Genomic DNA, 16,407 nt, shown 5'->3' with positions numbered 1-16,407 from the left:
GCAGTTTCTTTCAAAATTTTAGTTGTCTTTTTTCAGATATTAAGGCCATCGCAATTTTTATTTCAAGTTTGCTCCCTCCTCCTTCAAAAATTCCTCATAAACTCAGGGGACAAAGCGAACATATTTTTTGTTGCAAACTGAAATGTTCATTCAAAAATCTTGTACAATTGATTGTAATGATTATCCGAAGGAATTGGCAATATTTCACTTCGGATAATCGAATCTTAAAATCGCTGTCGAGTTCTTAAACTACTCGTAAGTTAAAAAATAATAATCCAAAATGGCGTGGATGAAATATTAAAAATGCTTTTTGTAATTTCAATCAAATATTCAAATTTGATGAAATCGGGTCACAGAACTCGAATTTGATGTTAAAAGTAAGGAAATAAAAAATACATTTTTTGTTCATGATTCGTTCAATTGTTTTTTTTTGTATTTTTCAACAAATAGCATACTTTTTGACTTTTTGCAAAATTTGAAATTTGGGAACACAGATCGGAAAAAGTAATAAAACTTCAGAAAATAATATTTCCATAAATTTATTAATAATTTGTAGATTTTTGGCAGTAGCATAACTAATAAATATTAAATAAAGCATTTTTTTGGTACTCTGAGCTTCAAATTTTTTAAAGTTTGGCTTTAAATTTCAAACTTATATGTGTTCAAAAAGAATGAGGTTTTTTTAGTTTAAAAGAAAATGTTTATAAATAAGGACACTTTTTTTAAATTTAAAAAAGAAAAAAATAAGATGAGCGAAGTTACAGGGCGAACTGTAAAAAAAAAAAGTAAAATTTTAGGAAAATAAATTAGATCAGTTTTCTAGTGCTCCAACACAAATTTTGACTATTTGGGCTGATTCGAAGACAGTGGGTTAAAGTTTTATTCTAAAATTAGACTACAGTACTTGTTCGGTAACTGGGCTGAGAACGTAGCCCAGTCACCGAATGCTGCTCGTTAACTGGGCTGTACAAAAAATAACGAGGGGACCACCAATGCATAATATTTTCCAGATGAAATATAAAAATGAAGTTACTCAGATTTATTTACAATGCATACTTTTCATATTACTTCAATTACGACTTTGAATTGAAGAAGTGTTTGAAAAAGTTTATTTATTTATTTCGGTTTGTTTTGGTTATTTGACGTTTGTCTGCTTTTTAACTGGGCTCGAGCGCACCAAGGGGGTCAAAAAAGTTGGAAATGCAACTTCATCCGGCTGTATCTCGGCAAAAAATTAACCGATTTAGATTATTTTTGTTGCATTCGATCTGGAAAGATGTCATGAATCACTTAAAACAAAGTGGATCCAAAACAGATGCGTCTACCCTAAGTTACAATGAAAAAGGCATTTCCAACTTTTTTCCAAGGGTTCAAAGAGCCGGCGTATTTGACCGATTCTTCGGCTCCTTTTCAAAAAAAATTCCCCCCAATGTTATTACATATTTGGAAAGATAATTGATTTTCCTACAAAGAAATATCATGCAGAATGAACCATATAGTACCTGTGCTTCCCCTGAAATGAAAATGTAGCGTGACGGGACAACATCGTAAAACTGGACTTTTAAAAGGCACACTACAAAAATCGCTACAGTTTTACCAGTTTGATTTTTAAAAACTTTTGCTCTTCTACACATTATCACAAATTAAAAAACGAATCTTTTGCTCCTTGAACTGAAAGAATTGGATGAAATTTGAGTTTTTGCCAGCCATTTCTTTTCGTGACGGGACAACGAAAGGGGCAGATTTATGAAAAAACTCCTCTCCCGTACAATGGCTTACAGACCACTTTTGGTCAATGTTATTGGCTTTTAAGGTAAGAAAACGCATTTAAAGCACATTGCAATTATTGCATCATAATAAAAATGATTTTTTTCATATTAAAAATCATATTGAAAATTTAAAAACATGTGACATTTTGGTGTAGCTTCGCTAAGAATCGGTCATTTGCATTTCCAACTTTTTTGACCGCGTTGGGGCTACAAGTGTTAAAAAGCAGCCCAGTTACCGAACAACTACTGTATTTATTATTTTTACGCTTAGCAAGCAGCTCTTCACGTTGAAAAAAAAATAATTATTTGTAGTAGTGGTTTGATCGCACTTCCTAAAATCACATTTTTACAAAATTGATAGATACGTTCCAGACTCGATTATCCGAAGGTTTGTGTGGGACTTCGGATAATTGAATCACGAACAAAAAAATGTTTTCATTTTTTACATTTCCTTACTTTTAGCACAGACTGTGTCTGTGCTTTTAGCATCAAAATCGAGTTCTGGTTAATTTTCAGTATTTCTTGGATTTAAAAATTCTAAATCACTTCAATGTAGTTTAGGGGTGATCCTAAAGCTCGACAATAAAAAAATATTACAAAGAAAAACAGTTTTTTTCGTGATTTTCGGGTAATCGAGTCTGAACTGTAGATAAAAGATGGTACAGTGAATAAATAGCTGGGGATAAAAGTGATTTTTTTTTTTCAATATGATAAAATTTGTTGTACAAGAATAGTTTGGTTATAGAACGATTAGAATTAGGCTACCCCAAGAAAATTTTCGCGGTTACTCTAATGCGCACTCATACACATAATATTGTGAGTTCTCTCGAAATCTGTCATAGAATCGTCCAACACCCTAAAAGTTCTGACAGCAGAAACAATTTTCTTATCAAAGGCAGTGGCCCAAGCGAAAAACAAATTGTAAAATCCGTGTTTTCCTGCATTTAGTCCTGCATTTTTAAACAATGCAAGTTTAAATAAGTTTAGTAAATTTAGGGACAATTTGCGATAGTTTGTATAGAAGCACTCAGAATGCAGTTCAATCAGTGGAAATGTTTCCTTTTCCTTGTATTTGGTACGAGAAAAAATGCGAATTCGCACAAGTAATTCAATTAACACCTCGCATTTTTTTTTGCAGCCTTCGCCGCCACGACCGCCGACAGTTCGCGGGTGCTTGAGCTTAGCGACCGCTTCCTAGACGTCCGGAACGAGGGCCAGTGGTTCGTGAAGTTCTACGCGCCCTGGTGCGCACACTGCAAAAAGCTGGAACCGGTGTGGGCCCACGTAGCGCAGGCCCTGTACAACACCAACATCCGGGTGGGCCGGGTCGACTGCACCCGGTTCTCGGCCGTGGCCCAGGCGTTCCGCGTTAGCGCCTACCCGACGATTATGTTGTGAGTTGCGATTGGTTCTTTTGTGAAGTAATATCGATTGCTTTATGTAATGTGGTTTTTTTTTGTTGTTCTATGGTTCATCAGCATCAAGGGACCGTACGATTACGTTTACACCGGGGATCGCACCAAGGAGGATTTGCTTCACTTTGTGAACCGCATGTCGGGACCGCCGGTGCAGCAGGTTACCCGCCCGGACAGTATCGACATCCTCAAGGCGAACAACCCGATCTTCTTCACGTACGTGGGCAAGCAGGACGGAATCTTGTGGGACGTGTTCTACAGTGCTGCGGAGTCGTATCAACCGCACGGATACTTTTACGCCACGTCGGTGGAGATTGCCAAGAGGCACTTTGGCATTGATACCGTCCCGGCGGCGTTGGTTTACAAGGAGCGCAGCCATTATTACTTCCCGTACTCGGATAACTTTGACCTGCTCGAGCCAGCTCACCTCAACGAGTCGCTCTTTCGGTGGGTCAACGAGGAGCGTTTCCCGACCTTCCCGAAGGTGACTCGCAGCAACATCCACCACATTGTGCAAACGAAAAAGTATCTAGTTTTGGCAGTGGTCGAGGAGAACAAACTAAGTGAAATCGCTGCGCACGAGCAGGAGTTCCGCGATATGGTGGAGATCTTTGTGCACAAGAACAAGCAAAAGTACCACGGCCGGTTCCAGTTTGGATGGGTCGGCACGCCCGATTTGGCCCACTCGATTGCGATGGACACGCTGGCCACACCACATCTGATCGTCCTGAACGCAAGCACCAACGAGCACCATATTCCGGAGGACGACCCCCTCCAGCTGACCCCGGAGGCGATCGAGCTGTTCCTGGACAGTATTCACAATCAAACCGCACCGACGTTTGGTGGAAATTCGCTTCCGGTGCGCATCTACCGGGCCTGGTTCGAGGCAAAGACGTCCCTGTACGACATGTGGCTCGGCAATCCGGTGCTGACATCGGTTCTATTTGGGCTTCCGCTGGGCTTTCTATCGCTGATATTTTACTCGATTTGCTGTGCCGACATTCTGGACGCCGAAGAGGAAGAGGACGAACCAAGGCACGAGAAGAAGGAGTAAGTCGTGTGTGTGGCATCGGAGACGTGAATCTCTCTCAGGTGAGCATTCCCCATTTTTAAGCAACCTTTTCTAGTCATGTTCACACCCACACACGGTGCGTTGTCCGCGAGTTCTCTTTTAAGGTGTAGTATTAGGAAGTGTCTATCTGTACTGTAATGGGTGTAAGTGTCCCAGTATGTAACGATTTCGAATTACACTAGCAAGATAATTTCCAGTACGAAGGAGTGTATGCTTTCGGATCTTGACACCCAGATATCACGTCCCTTTCGTTTAGTTTGTTAGTCAAACTGGTTTATTAAATTCTTAGCATTAATCAGAGACAAGCACAGAAGCGAAGCGCACAAATTGCATCCAGCCGTTAGCTCGGAATCAACATCTGTTCCAAAATTCGCCGCCAACCACGGTCCCCGCGACAGCCTCAAATCCCGTAATCATCGTCCGAATCCGAGTCCATCGCGGCACGCCGTCTGTCGAACTTGACCGTCGAGTTGCTGCGGGGCATCTGCTGGTTAAGGCTCTCCAGCAGCTTCACCAGCGAGGCATCGTCCAGCTTGCCGCCAATCTGGCCCATCTGTGCCATCCGGATGATCATGCCCTCCACCATCTGCGCCTTGTCCGGTTTGCTGATCTTCAGTGTGTTGAGCCGGGCGCGCGCATTCTGGTCCAGCAACTGTGACAGCATCGAGTTTTTCATTTCCTGCTGGGCGGCCATCTGTTCCTGTTGCGCCTTCTGCTGCTCAGGGTTGGCGCCCTGTAACGGATTAGAAAATTTCGATGGATCAATAATCGCGACATGATCCCCTTGCCCGATCAAGCGGGACTATTTTTGGAACTGAATTGAACGCAAATTACTAATTCCGGCAAAATGTGCCCGCCGTAGCACCCACCCAACATTATTGATCATTCATAGCCATAACGGAACAATCTTACCTGCATCTGCTGGAGACGCTGCTGGCGGATCGCGTCCAGTTCCGGATCATCCATATTTTGAAGGTTTTTAAAAATTTATTCCTGTAAAAAGTTAACTGTTTTCAAGAAAACACTCTTCGCGTTCAGCTCAGAAAATCGTGATTCAAAAGTTTGGGTTTGACAGCCGAGGAAAATGCTTTTTCCGATTGAAGCTGTCAAACTGTACGGGTACCCCATAAAAAAAGTCGACCAGACATTCACACCGATGTTGTCGGTGTAAGTCGATATCTATATATTTAACGCACTTCGGAATGAACCATGGTCAACACCTAGTTTTAAGTATACTAACTGAGTGACAAGACATTGTAAGTATATTAAGACATACTTTCAATATATTGGTCAGTGTACTGACGATAAGGATAGGAATTAATAAGTCTACTAACAAATCTTTTAACACTTGTAGCACCAACGGGGTCAAAACTTACGCGAAGCACCAAGGGGGTCAAAAAAGTTGGAAATGCAACTTCAACCGACTGTATCTCGGCGAAAACTCAATCCATTTGGATGATTCTTTTTGCATTCGATCTGGAAGAATGTCAAGAATCACCTCCAAGGTAGTATTCTACCGCGTATTTAGTTATATTGGTGTGGTTGTCTTAATTGAAATGAGAGTATGTCAGTGTAACTGATAGAATATTTGTACATATTACAGAAGGAACGAGCTCACCGAATTTCAACACAATCTTCAAGTTAAGCTCCCGATCAATCGTCAAGCGTTGATTCCTAACACCCGTCGTTTGATCCACAGGCGAACTTCAGCACTTGAATCCTTGAATTTTTCCTTGAAATTTGTCCACGAAACCGAAACATAAGTGTAGCAGCTTCTCTGGTTGTATCCGGGAATTTGAAACTGCTTTTAAGGATTCCGGCCAAGACAGGGGGCCCGGACCGCAGACATCTGGCCAAAACTGCCATTTCATCCGACGACGACACTTGAGGAATGGAAGAGAGCTGGTCCAGATAATCGTGAAAGCTCCGCTTCCAAAACTTCCACTGGCCATCATCAGAAATTTTGCGTTGATCTTCATATTTAATGTTAAAATACTTTTTTCACGCTTCCGACTTCGCGCACGGTTCATTTATCAATTCCCATTTTATGTAAGGTATGCACTTCGGAAGAAACCGGTCAAGAAAAAATTCAAATGGGCAGCAGCGGTAGCCAAAGCAAGCCAGAGAGGGTGAAGAAAAGCCCCAAGAAAACGTTCCCTCTCTTTTGTCCTGCCGTTCGTAAAGCTGTTTCTTGACCCCTTTCCTTCCGATCTGCAGACTAGCCTTTAACATAAAAGCAAAAGAAGGTTTTCTAATGATAACAAACGATGAAAAACGTTGCTTTTATTGATACTTGATCATCCATATTCAATAAACATTGATTCCGTCATTATATTTAAGAAAAACAAACAAAACTTCTTTTGAAATCACCGATGTTAATATAACCCTGCTGTCATTGGAGCTTAAGCTTTGTTATGATTCGTTTTTCGTCGGCAAATGTACATGGCGTCTTTTTCATGACGTCTTTTTTTCGTCACAAGGTCTTTTGTTTGACAGGGCTTTATAAACAGGCACCAGAGATTTTGTTTAAAAAAATCAAATCAAATTATTCGCTCCACAGCATTGCCTTGGCGTTCTCGATTGCGAGATTCCTACTCGAAACTAAGTGTCCGAAGGCTTGATTGTTGAGGCAATTGCAAACCTCTTTTTACACCTAAGCTTCCATCCTCCCCGGGATTCGAACTGACGACCTTTGGATTGTGACCAGCGACTCCACCGAGGCAGAGCCCAGGGAGACGACTCCTACACCTGGACTGAGCTAACGACCTAACCTCTAGGTTAGACCGGGGCCAACATTTACTTCCCTGTCCGACGGAAGGCGTGATCAGACAAATCTCGTCTCAAAATTTGCTACCGGGACCTTCTGGGATCGAACCCAGGCCGACTGGGTGAGAGGCAATCACGCCTACCCCTACAACACGGTCGCGGAAAATTCGACGGTAACATTTCAAAAGGCATCATGTACATTTTAACACTTTCTGGGTTATTGTATATTCTAAAAGTACTTCTAATTAGCTACCTCTCCACCAAAAATGATCAAAAGTTACTTCAGTAAAGTCTGTTTAATCATGATTTTAAATAAAGTAACATAAACATAATCTCTGCCATCAGCAGTCCCTGTTTATATAGCCCTGTCAACCTGTCAAACAAAAGGCTACATAAACCTCGTGACGAAAAAAAAGCAACAAGAAAAAAGCGCCATGTACATTCGGTGAAGAAAAACGAATCATAACAAAGCGCTCCCCTCAGTGACAGCAGGGTGATATCGACGTTGGTGATTTCAAAAGAAGTTATGTTTGTTTTTCTCAGATAAAATTACGGAAATAATGTTTTATTGAATTTGGATAATCAAGTATCAATAAAAGCAACGTTTTTCATCGTTTGTTATCATTAGAACATCATATTTTGCTTTTATATTAAAATAGGAATTGAAAATGTATGCTCAACATTCAAATGCGTTTTTCTCAAAACGCATGGTTTGTACATGATGCTTTTTGAAATGTTGGCATCGAATTTTTGGATTTTTTAGATTTTGTTTATGTTACTTTATTTAAAATCATTATTAAACGGACTTCACTGAAGTAACTTTTGCTAATTTTTGTTGGAGAGGTAGCTTATTGGGAGTACTTTCAGAATATGCAATAAACCAGAAAATGTCAAAGTGAGAGTATGTGCGTGCAACATGGAGATAAACTTTCCGAAGTGCCGTGATAAACTTCACAGCAACTGCACGAACAGTTTAACTAAAGGTTGCACACACTCTCACTTTTAATTTCTCGATACAAAAAGGATTCGATCTAGTCGACTACCAGTTCGCCAGTCCAGGTCATTCCGTCAGATGGAGAGTTATCCATTTTTTTATGGGGTGCAGTGACAGAAATCGTCGGTCGGTAAAGCAGTTTGTATGCCAATTGTCGCGAATTTGACAGCTCCTCAATCAGCGCAGCGCTTGGGTGTTTTGATTAGGTTTTGTTCCAGAAAAGTATTCCCGATTTTGGAGAGCGATGGTGCTTCGAAAATTTGTGTGTTGAAACTTTTTGGACAAACTTCGTGTGAAGGATAATAAACTTGAATCGCTAGGCATCAGTGTGACGTCAGGGTAGGGTTTTGGTAAACGTATCAAAAATGTCCCTAGAACCATCCGCTTGTGAAGGTAATTGATGCTCAAATTGGAGGGGCAATTTTAAGCTAAAACTCCTTTTTTTGCTGCAGATTTGAAGGCTTTCGAACGACGCCTGACCGAAGTAATAGCTGCCCTGCAACCGTCCACGCTGCGATGGAGGAGTAAGTCGAGGTGGTTTGGTGCGAGTGCTTCAAGTTAATGCTTCGTTTGTTTTTTTTACAGTCCTGCTCGGTGCCATGTCGCTGGTAACCTTCTTGGGCGCCTTCTACTGGCTTACGGATCCCCGCACCTCGATTGTCCCGCTCGTGGACTCCCTTTGGAACCATCCAGTATTCACCTTTTCGACGGCGATTCTTTGTAAGTTTTGTCTCTGTTTTGGGTTGTTGATGGCTAAAGTCACGATTTTTTTTTCGCAGTGCTCCTGTTTGTGTTCGGAATCCACAAGCTCGTAATTGCACCGCAAATCATCACGTCCCGAACGCGGAGCGTGCTGGCCGAGTTTAACATGTCCTGCGACGAAACGGGCAAGCTTATTCTGCGACCGCGACCGACCAACAACCGGTACATGGACATGAGTTAAACCACTTCACCACAGGAACGACGCGCGCGCCAGCTTGTCCCTTCGCCGATTCTTAGTTTTTTTAACCATTTCCCGCTTCCGCGCTGCTACTAACCCCCCAGTCCCCGCTCCCCACCCACAGGAATCGCTTTTACGGTCCTTTTTTCTCCTTCTCTCTGTGTCCTGTTTTCCGGTTTAGATTTCACAACGGTAACGGCAGCTGCTCCAACGGCAGTCGCAGTCCCAAGAAGACGAAACGCTAACACAAACGACGACGAGGACATGGACGACCCCACCACCCAACATCCAAACAAACGACGACCACCGGGAAAACGGATCGTATTAATTGTAAATAGTGTTTTTTTCGTGTAGCTTCTTATGTTTGTGCGCGCGCAACGACGGGAAATTTGGAACCAGCTTACTCTACCTATTTTCTAACTCTCACTGCATCATAGTAATGTTATGTCCATCGATCAAGAGTGTTTAGTTTTCGGAAAGGAAATCAAATAAATGGTTTTTACTGGAAAATTTTGGGTGGTTTATTGTGGTTGAGAAAAGGCTCACTTCTGGTACGCCTGAAGCACAATGTCCTTGAAGCTAAAGTTGGTGCAAACGTCGATCTGGCTGGCGGCCCCCGCAATGGCCATAAACTTGTTCGGCTCGCTCTGCTGCACCACGCTGTACACGGCCGGAGCCGAAACCGGAATCTCGGCCGTTACGTCCCCGTTGAAGTTGTACTGGTACAGATTCCGGCACTCGCCGGCTGCGTAAATCATGTCGTCGATGAAACCGGACACGTGCAGCCGCTCCGGAAAGGCAAAGTCCGTGGTACACTCGAGCGATCGCAGATGCCACAGCGAAAAGCGTGGACCGCCCCCGCAAACGAGCCAATCCTCCGTGATGGACACGGTGCCCTGCCATTTGCCAAATTCTGGCCGGTTCAACGAGTCATTCGAAAAGGGTTCAATTTTGCCGGTGAACTTTGACTGGCGTGCGTCCCACATCAGCACGGATCCATCCTCGGACGCGGTGGCCAACTTGCCACCGCAACCGGACACGCAATGAATGTAATCCTTGTGACCCTGGAAGTTGCGCGTGATTCGACCGTCCTCGAGGGAAATCGCGTACATCACGTTATCGCCACAACCGGCGTACAGAATCTCGTCCGTTTTGTCCATCCACAGGTAGTTGACCTCATTGATGTCGGTATATTCTGCCGAAACCGGTAGTTTGACCGTCCAAGCTCGCTTGCCAATGGTGGCATTCTTCACGTTCCACGCGTAACCGCAGATTTCACCGTTAAGGCCAACGATCAAAAAGTCTTTGTGGAAGGACAGGCTGTAGACTTGGCACTTTTCCGGCAGCGGGAAGACCGCCTGTGGCGCCGTCGGAGGTTTGTCCGGATCACCGTTGGAACTCTCGCTGCAGGACAGGATGCGGTCGATACTAGAAGGAAAATCTTTAGAATTCACAATCCAAAGCCGGTTTCCAATGTAGACCAACCTGTAGATCAGGATTTCCCCGAAATTGCTACCGCAAAACAGGTACTTTCCATCGCCGGAAATGGTCTGCGAGAGGATCGTCGTGTAGAAGCACTTCTTGATGTCGGTCATTGTGGAAAATCTGCCTAATTCCGCTCGTTTTTTTTCAACTCCAAAAAATTCAATCTCACTCGTCTTGGTTCGATTGTAAACACTTTTGGCGTGTATGCCGGTTTCCACACACACTCGTTTGACGTTTCACAGTCGAGGCCCCCTTAAAAAGTAGTGTCTGACACTTGGCATACGGAACGAAAGCGTCAAAACCGTAAAAACAAAAACCGCACGCCACGAAAACAATCGCGCGTTCTTCAAAGAATTTAGTTTTTTTTTCAATAGTTTTCCTCCATAAAATGTCCTTCGAATCGATTCCCAAGGATCTGCGCGGACTGCGGGCGTGTTTGGTGTGCTCGATGGTGAAGGTAAGCATGGAGCTGCGACTTTCGTCAAATCTTGAACTGTTGTAAAGATTTCGAACCTCCCCTAGACCTTTGACCAGTTCGAGTACGATGGCTGCGAAAACTGCGAGGACTTTCTGCGGATGAAGGGCAACAAGGACCAGGTGTACGACTGCACCAGCAACAATTTCGACGGGATGATTGCCGTCATGAGTCCGGACGATAGCTGGGTGTGCAAGTGGCAGCGAATCAGTGAGTCGCGACCATTAAATTGTTAAACTGAATGGCGTTTGATGCAAGCTTTCTGTGTTTATTTCTAGCCCGCTTCACAAAGGGAATTTACGCCATTTCGGTGTCCGGCCGGTTACCGAACGGCATCATTCGTGACATGAAGAACCGAGGCATTCCATACCGACCGAGGGACACCAGCCAGCGATAACGCTTTTGGTTGGATCCGTGGATTTATGTTTAAGCGAATCAATAAATGGACAATGTTTGATCAAAATAGTTGAAATGGCTTTTATTTGTACTGATTACTTAAGAGGCAGTATTTGTAAATATTGCTCGGTTTGTTCTAGAGGTCGTATCGAGGTGCTCCGATTTGGATGAAACTTTCAGCGTTTGTTTGTCTATACATGAGATGAACTCATGCCAAATATGAGCCCTCTACGACAAAGGGAAGTTGGGTAAAACGGGCTTTGAAGTTTGAGGTCAAAAAAATATAAAAAATCTTAAAATTGCTCGCATTTTCGTAAAATTTCATCAATTCCAACTCTCTTAGATGCATTCGAAAGGTCTTTTGAAGCACTTCAAAATGTGCCATAGAAATCCAGGATTGGTTTGACTTTTTCTCTTAGCTTTTGCAAATTACTGTCAAAAAAGGATTTTTTTTAACCTTAATATCTTTTTCCAACAGCCTCCAACACCCATACTCCTATAGGTCAAAAGATAGGCAATTTTATGGACTATAAGCCTATGGTATTAACTTTTTGGCCAATCGCAGTTTTTCTCATAGTTTTTCGATTTTTTTAGAACAAACATTTTACAGCGTTAGTTTTTGCCCTGTAGGCTGCCATAGCGGCATTTTTTGGTTTCAATTTTGTCATATTCGGAATCCTCGGACAATTTCACGTAAGTTAGAAGTATTGGAATTGTTATTTTGATTTAAAAAATAATTAAATAAAACATTTTTGAAAAAAGAAATAGATTTTATTTACCCTATGATCAATACGTCAAATGCTGTATCAAGTAGGCGAAAACCTGTTTACCCCTAATCCAACAAATTGTTAAAAAATATTTTAATTCATTCGAAATGGCAATTTTTCCAATCAAATTTACAACTCCAATACTTCTAATTTGCGTGAAATTGTCCGAGGATTCCGAATATGACAAAATTGAGACCAAAAAGTGCCGTTATGGAGGCCTACAGGGCAAAAACTAACGTTGTAAAATGTTTGTTGCAGAAAAATCGAAAAACTATGAGAAAAACTGCGATTGGCCAAAAAGTTAATACCGTAGGCTTATAGTCCATGAAATTACCTATCTTTTGACCTATGGGAGTATGGGTGTTGGAGGCTGTTGGAAAAAGATATTAAGGTTTTAAAAAAATCTATTTTTGACAGTAATTTGCAAAAGCTAAGAAAAAATTTCAAACCAATCCTGGATGTCTATGGCACATTTTGATGTGCTTCAAAAGACCTTTCGAATGCATCTAAGAGAGTTGGAATTGATGAAGTTTTACGAAAATGCGAGCAATTTTAAGATTTTTTATATTTTTTTGACCTCAAACTTCAAAGCCCGTTTTACCCCACTTCCCTTTGTCGTAGAGGGCTCATATTTGGCATGAGTTCATCTCATGTATAGACAAACAAATGCTGAAAGTTTCATCCAAATCGGAGCACCTCGATACGACCTGTTACACATTGGTGAAAAACTCGCTCTTAATGAATTCAGCGCACTTATCTGAGCGACCTTGGTATAGGACCATCCATAAACAACGTGGACACTTTTTTGTGAATCTTTCCAAGTTTTTGGCATTCTAAGGCTTTTTTTTAAATGATTTTTTTTTACATATAGTTCAGTTTTTTTTTTTTTTCAATGTAAACTAATTAGTCCTAATTTTCTGATTGACGATAACTCGGGAACTATTGGTCTAAGTTTTAATGTGAAAAAAAAAAAAAACTGTTTTTGCTCATTTATATAAAGATAATTTTGATTTTTTAGGATCTCAATTATTTTTTTGAAAACTTTATTTGGTCATTTTCTAATGATAGCCTAGATTCTTAAATTGAGTTGTTCTCTACAGTTTTCGCAAATTTTTGGGCGATTTTTAAATTATATTTTTCATGAAACATTGTTAATGCAGTCCCTACGTCAAAGGAAGTCATTTTCTATAATTAGTTTTTCATAAAAGTCTCAAAAAAAAAAAAAAATGTGTAATTAGATCCCAGTCACGGCGTTCTCGCAGGATTCTTACAGAATTCAGCAGAGCAAAATTATTCTTACTAGAACGCTGCCATCATCTTGCAAGATTTTTGCAAGAATTCTCAGAGAATTCTAGCTCAAATGCAATAACCGGTTCTAGTAGAATCCGGTAAAAGCAACCGGTTTTGTTAGAACCCTGCTAGAATCCTGCTAGAACTGTTCTGACAGGCCATTCTGCTAGAACTCTGTAAGAATTTTGCTAGAATGAGACGGCAAAATTTTCTGCTAGAATCCTGCTAGAATTTTGTAGGAATTTTATTGGTTTTATTTTATAAGGCAAAATAAAATTTCATTTCGAACAAAATTTATTTCTCAGCTTAATACAGTCGACTCTCTGGTTGTCAATATTCAAGGGACCGTCGAGGAAGAGAATCATCAGTTTACAGAACGATGACTCGATTGAAATTTGTTTTTTCTTGCTGACCAGCTATAGGAGAGAATCATGGCAACGTCCAGCAAACAAAAACAAATAAATGTCAAACACCCTTCAAAGCTTCGTTTCTCAAAGAAAAATGTCTATGCAAGCCATGAGAAAGTAAAATTATTGACAACCGGAATAGATATTTAAAGCAAATAGAATTCAAGGGACCGTCGAGGAAAAGATCCTTCAAGCAAGAGAAAATATCGAGGAATAAAGACAATCGAAGTATGCAGTTTGAAGGGACTGAAGAATTCATCGGTACATGGAGCATTATTGATATCGAGAAGATCGACAGCCAGAGAATCGACTGTACAAGTCATTTTCGGCTTCAATGCCGGTCGCGTCACTTTTCAATACACCAGGCGTCTGTTGATCCTTCGGAAGCACACTTACACACGCGTAGTCCGGGTTGGAAATCTTTGAAGACGATGTTGCGGCCAATGATGCCGAGTAGAGAATCCAGACTCTAGATCCGAGGTCTGAATGTCGCCAAAACTGCAGATCCATGCCTGCAAAGAGCGGAAAAGTAGGTTAGGTTTTTGGTTAAGTTTCATAAATGCCTAAATCTGTTTGCAAAGTACCGGAATTGTGGGAGTGATGGCTTACCTGCGTTGGTGTGTTTCAATCTGCCAGCTATTGATTGAAGTATTGATTTCCGAAAAGATCTCCGGATTGTTCACGGAACTCAAATTACCTGAGTTTTTTTCGCGAAAAAAAAACGTCCATCTTGTTCAAATGGTCGAATCAGAACAGATTTGAACCGGTAAAAAGTCAGCCAATCAGTGAGCAGTATTTTCTATAAGAAAATTCTTGCAAAATTCTTACAGAATTCTGACAAGGCTGCTAGAATCATTCTAGCAGGATTCTTACAGAACCAATTCTGTAAGAAAATCTCGTATCTGGGATAGGACGTTTTATATAAAAAAATAGGTACACGGATGAAAAAAAATCAATTTTAAATTAAATTTTAAAAGACTAAAATTTAAATCGCGTAATACAAATTTCGATTTTTTTCATAGGTTTTATAAATGAAAATGAATATCCCTAAGTGTCACCTAATTGACCTGTAATTATCAACTGACGATATATCGGAAACTTATGGTCCGATTTTCATTTCATTTTGGAAATTTTGTAAAACTTTGTTATTTTTTCAATAAAAAAATCAAGCTATACTTACGAATAGGTAAAAAAAATGTATTTCTGGAATTTTAAAATAGGGTTCAAATTATAAACAATATATTATAATATGAACCCAATTTTAAAATTTGAGAAATATTTTTATCAAACAGATCAGGAAATTCCCAAAAGTTTCATGTTTTAAAATTGAAAAAACGGACCAATAGTTTCCAAGAAATCATCAGCTGAAAATTTCAGGCTAATTAGCTTAAAAAATAATTGTCATCGATTTCACGATTTCAATTCTGTGTGAGGCTGTAGAGAGAATATAGGATTTTTTTCTCAGCTTTCCAAATTTTCCAGAATTTTCTCTACAACATACTTGTAAAAATAAGAAATTTGAAATAGACATACATGGACACCATTTCAAAAAATAAGAAAATTTACTCTCAAATTGCTATAACTTGAAAATGGTGGGTTTTCTCGACAAAAAAAATCATAACCATGAGTGCCCACTCACAGTTGCAGTATTCCTCCAAAAGTTACATCCACGAGCCGTGGAGATGAGTGGGAGCTGTCTTTCCTTGTTTTTTTTTTTCATTTTTTCTTTATCATGCTGTTCAATATCGGCGCCGGCTACGAACAGAGGTAGAGTCACTGGGAAGTGAAGCAACTGCGTGGATACGCTGCTCGCGATTGACTCATGTCGGCCATTGACCACGCGATCAAAGAACAAAGAAAAAAGAAGAAGACAAATTATTTTTCACCACACATAATAAATTAACAACAATTCAAGCAATTCCACTAATGACGGTTTCCACGCGAAATCGACCATAAAAATACGATTTTGAGCCGGACCATTTCCGATCTTAATAAAACTTGCTGGATCGTTTGTCCTACTCAAACTCCTGTGCACTCAGTTTAGTAATTTACAATGGCATTTGAATTTTAGAAATTCTTTAATTTTTAAATTATTGGTAATTGCGTTTAAATTGAAAAAAATCATATCTTTTGAAGCAGATGTTCAAAAAAAATAATTTAAAAATTAAAGAATTTCTAAAATTCAAATGCCATTGTAAATTACTAAACTGAGTGCACAGGAGTTGTTGATTTGAGTAGGACAAACGATCCAGCAAGTTTTATTAAGATCGGAGATGGTCCGGATTTTGAGTGGTCGATTTCGCGTGGAAACCGTCTAATTCTTTGATGCGTTTTATCGACAAAAATTATATTTGCCAAAGTCAGTTAACAAAATAAATTGGTAATTTTATTTTAAGGATAACTTTTTTATTTGTAAATTGTCCTCATCATCAAACACAACTTTCCTGAAGACACCATAACGATCAGAAAATTCCTTCGCAAGATACAGATTTTCGAATATTCAAATAATATTTTTGTATAGACAGCCGCCAAAATTGTATGAAGACTTGTATGGACAAACCAATGATACAAAATGCCTTCTGTGGTCATAGGGAAGCCCCCCACAAAGTTTCAGTCAAATAAAAAATAAAT

The 16,407-nt window shown here is 40.4% G+C and overlaps 5 protein-coding genes across 5 annotated transcripts; 3 read left to right on the top strand and 2 right to left on the bottom strand.

The window, feature by feature from the left end:
• Window positions 1–2,612: 2,612 nt before the first annotated feature.
• On the top strand, window positions 2,613–4,460 carry LOC6042829 (protein disulfide-isomerase TMX3). The gene is made up of 3 exons (XM_038265239.1): window positions 2,613–2,844; window positions 2,908–3,163; window positions 3,248–4,460. Exons 1-3 carry the CDS (start codon window positions 2,802–2,804, stop codon window positions 4,236–4,238), a joined length of 1,290 nt encoding a protein of 429 aa, XP_038121167.1. The 5' UTR covers window positions 2,613–2,801; the 3' UTR covers window positions 4,239–4,460.
• A 47-nt stretch (window positions 4,461–4,507) lies between these two features.
• LOC6042828 (programmed cell death protein 5) lies at window positions 4,508–5,346 on the bottom strand. Its single transcript, XM_001870790.2, has 2 exons — window positions 5,169–5,346; window positions 4,508–4,989 (listed from the first exon to the last, which is right to left on the bottom strand). Exons 1-2 carry the CDS (start codon window positions 5,220–5,222, stop codon window positions 4,657–4,659), a joined length of 387 nt encoding a protein of 128 aa, XP_001870825.1. The 5' UTR covers window positions 5,223–5,346; the 3' UTR covers window positions 4,508–4,656.
• A 2,831-nt stretch (window positions 5,347–8,177) lies between these two features.
• Window positions 8,178–9,466, top strand: LOC6042827 (nuclear envelope phosphatase-regulatory subunit 1 homolog). The gene is made up of 5 exons (XM_001870789.2): window positions 8,178–8,409; window positions 8,469–8,540; window positions 8,602–8,736; window positions 8,796–8,940; window positions 9,138–9,466. Exons 1-5 carry the CDS (start codon window positions 8,382–8,384, stop codon window positions 9,199–9,201), a joined length of 444 nt encoding a protein of 147 aa, XP_001870824.2. The 5' UTR covers window positions 8,178–8,381; the 3' UTR covers window positions 9,202–9,466.
• LOC6042826 (THO complex subunit 6) lies at window positions 9,453–10,657 on the bottom strand. Its single transcript, XM_001870788.2, has 2 exons — window positions 10,442–10,657; window positions 9,453–10,384 (listed from the first exon to the last, which is right to left on the bottom strand). Exons 1-2 carry the CDS (start codon window positions 10,549–10,551, stop codon window positions 9,499–9,501), a joined length of 996 nt encoding a protein of 331 aa, XP_001870823.1. The 5' UTR covers window positions 10,552–10,657; the 3' UTR covers window positions 9,453–9,498.
• A 64-nt stretch (window positions 10,658–10,721) lies between these two features.
• On the top strand, window positions 10,722–11,381 carry LOC6042825 (transcription elongation factor SPT4). The gene is made up of 3 exons (XM_001870787.2): window positions 10,722–10,898; window positions 10,964–11,126; window positions 11,195–11,381. The coding sequence occupies exons 1-3, from the start codon at window positions 10,830–10,832 to the stop codon at window positions 11,311–11,313; spliced, it is 351 nt and encodes a 116-aa protein (XP_001870822.1). The 5' UTR covers window positions 10,722–10,829; the 3' UTR covers window positions 11,314–11,381.
• Window positions 11,382–16,407: the final 5,026 nt, after the last annotated feature.

This window comes from Culex quinquefasciatus, chromosome 3 (assembly GCF_015732765.1).
Source record: "Culex quinquefasciatus strain JHB chromosome 3, VPISU_Cqui_1.0_pri_paternal, whole genome shotgun sequence".
NCBI lineage: Eukaryota > Metazoa > Arthropoda > Insecta > Diptera > Culicidae > Culex > Culex quinquefasciatus.
This window is presented reverse-complemented; position numbering and strand designations above follow the sequence as displayed.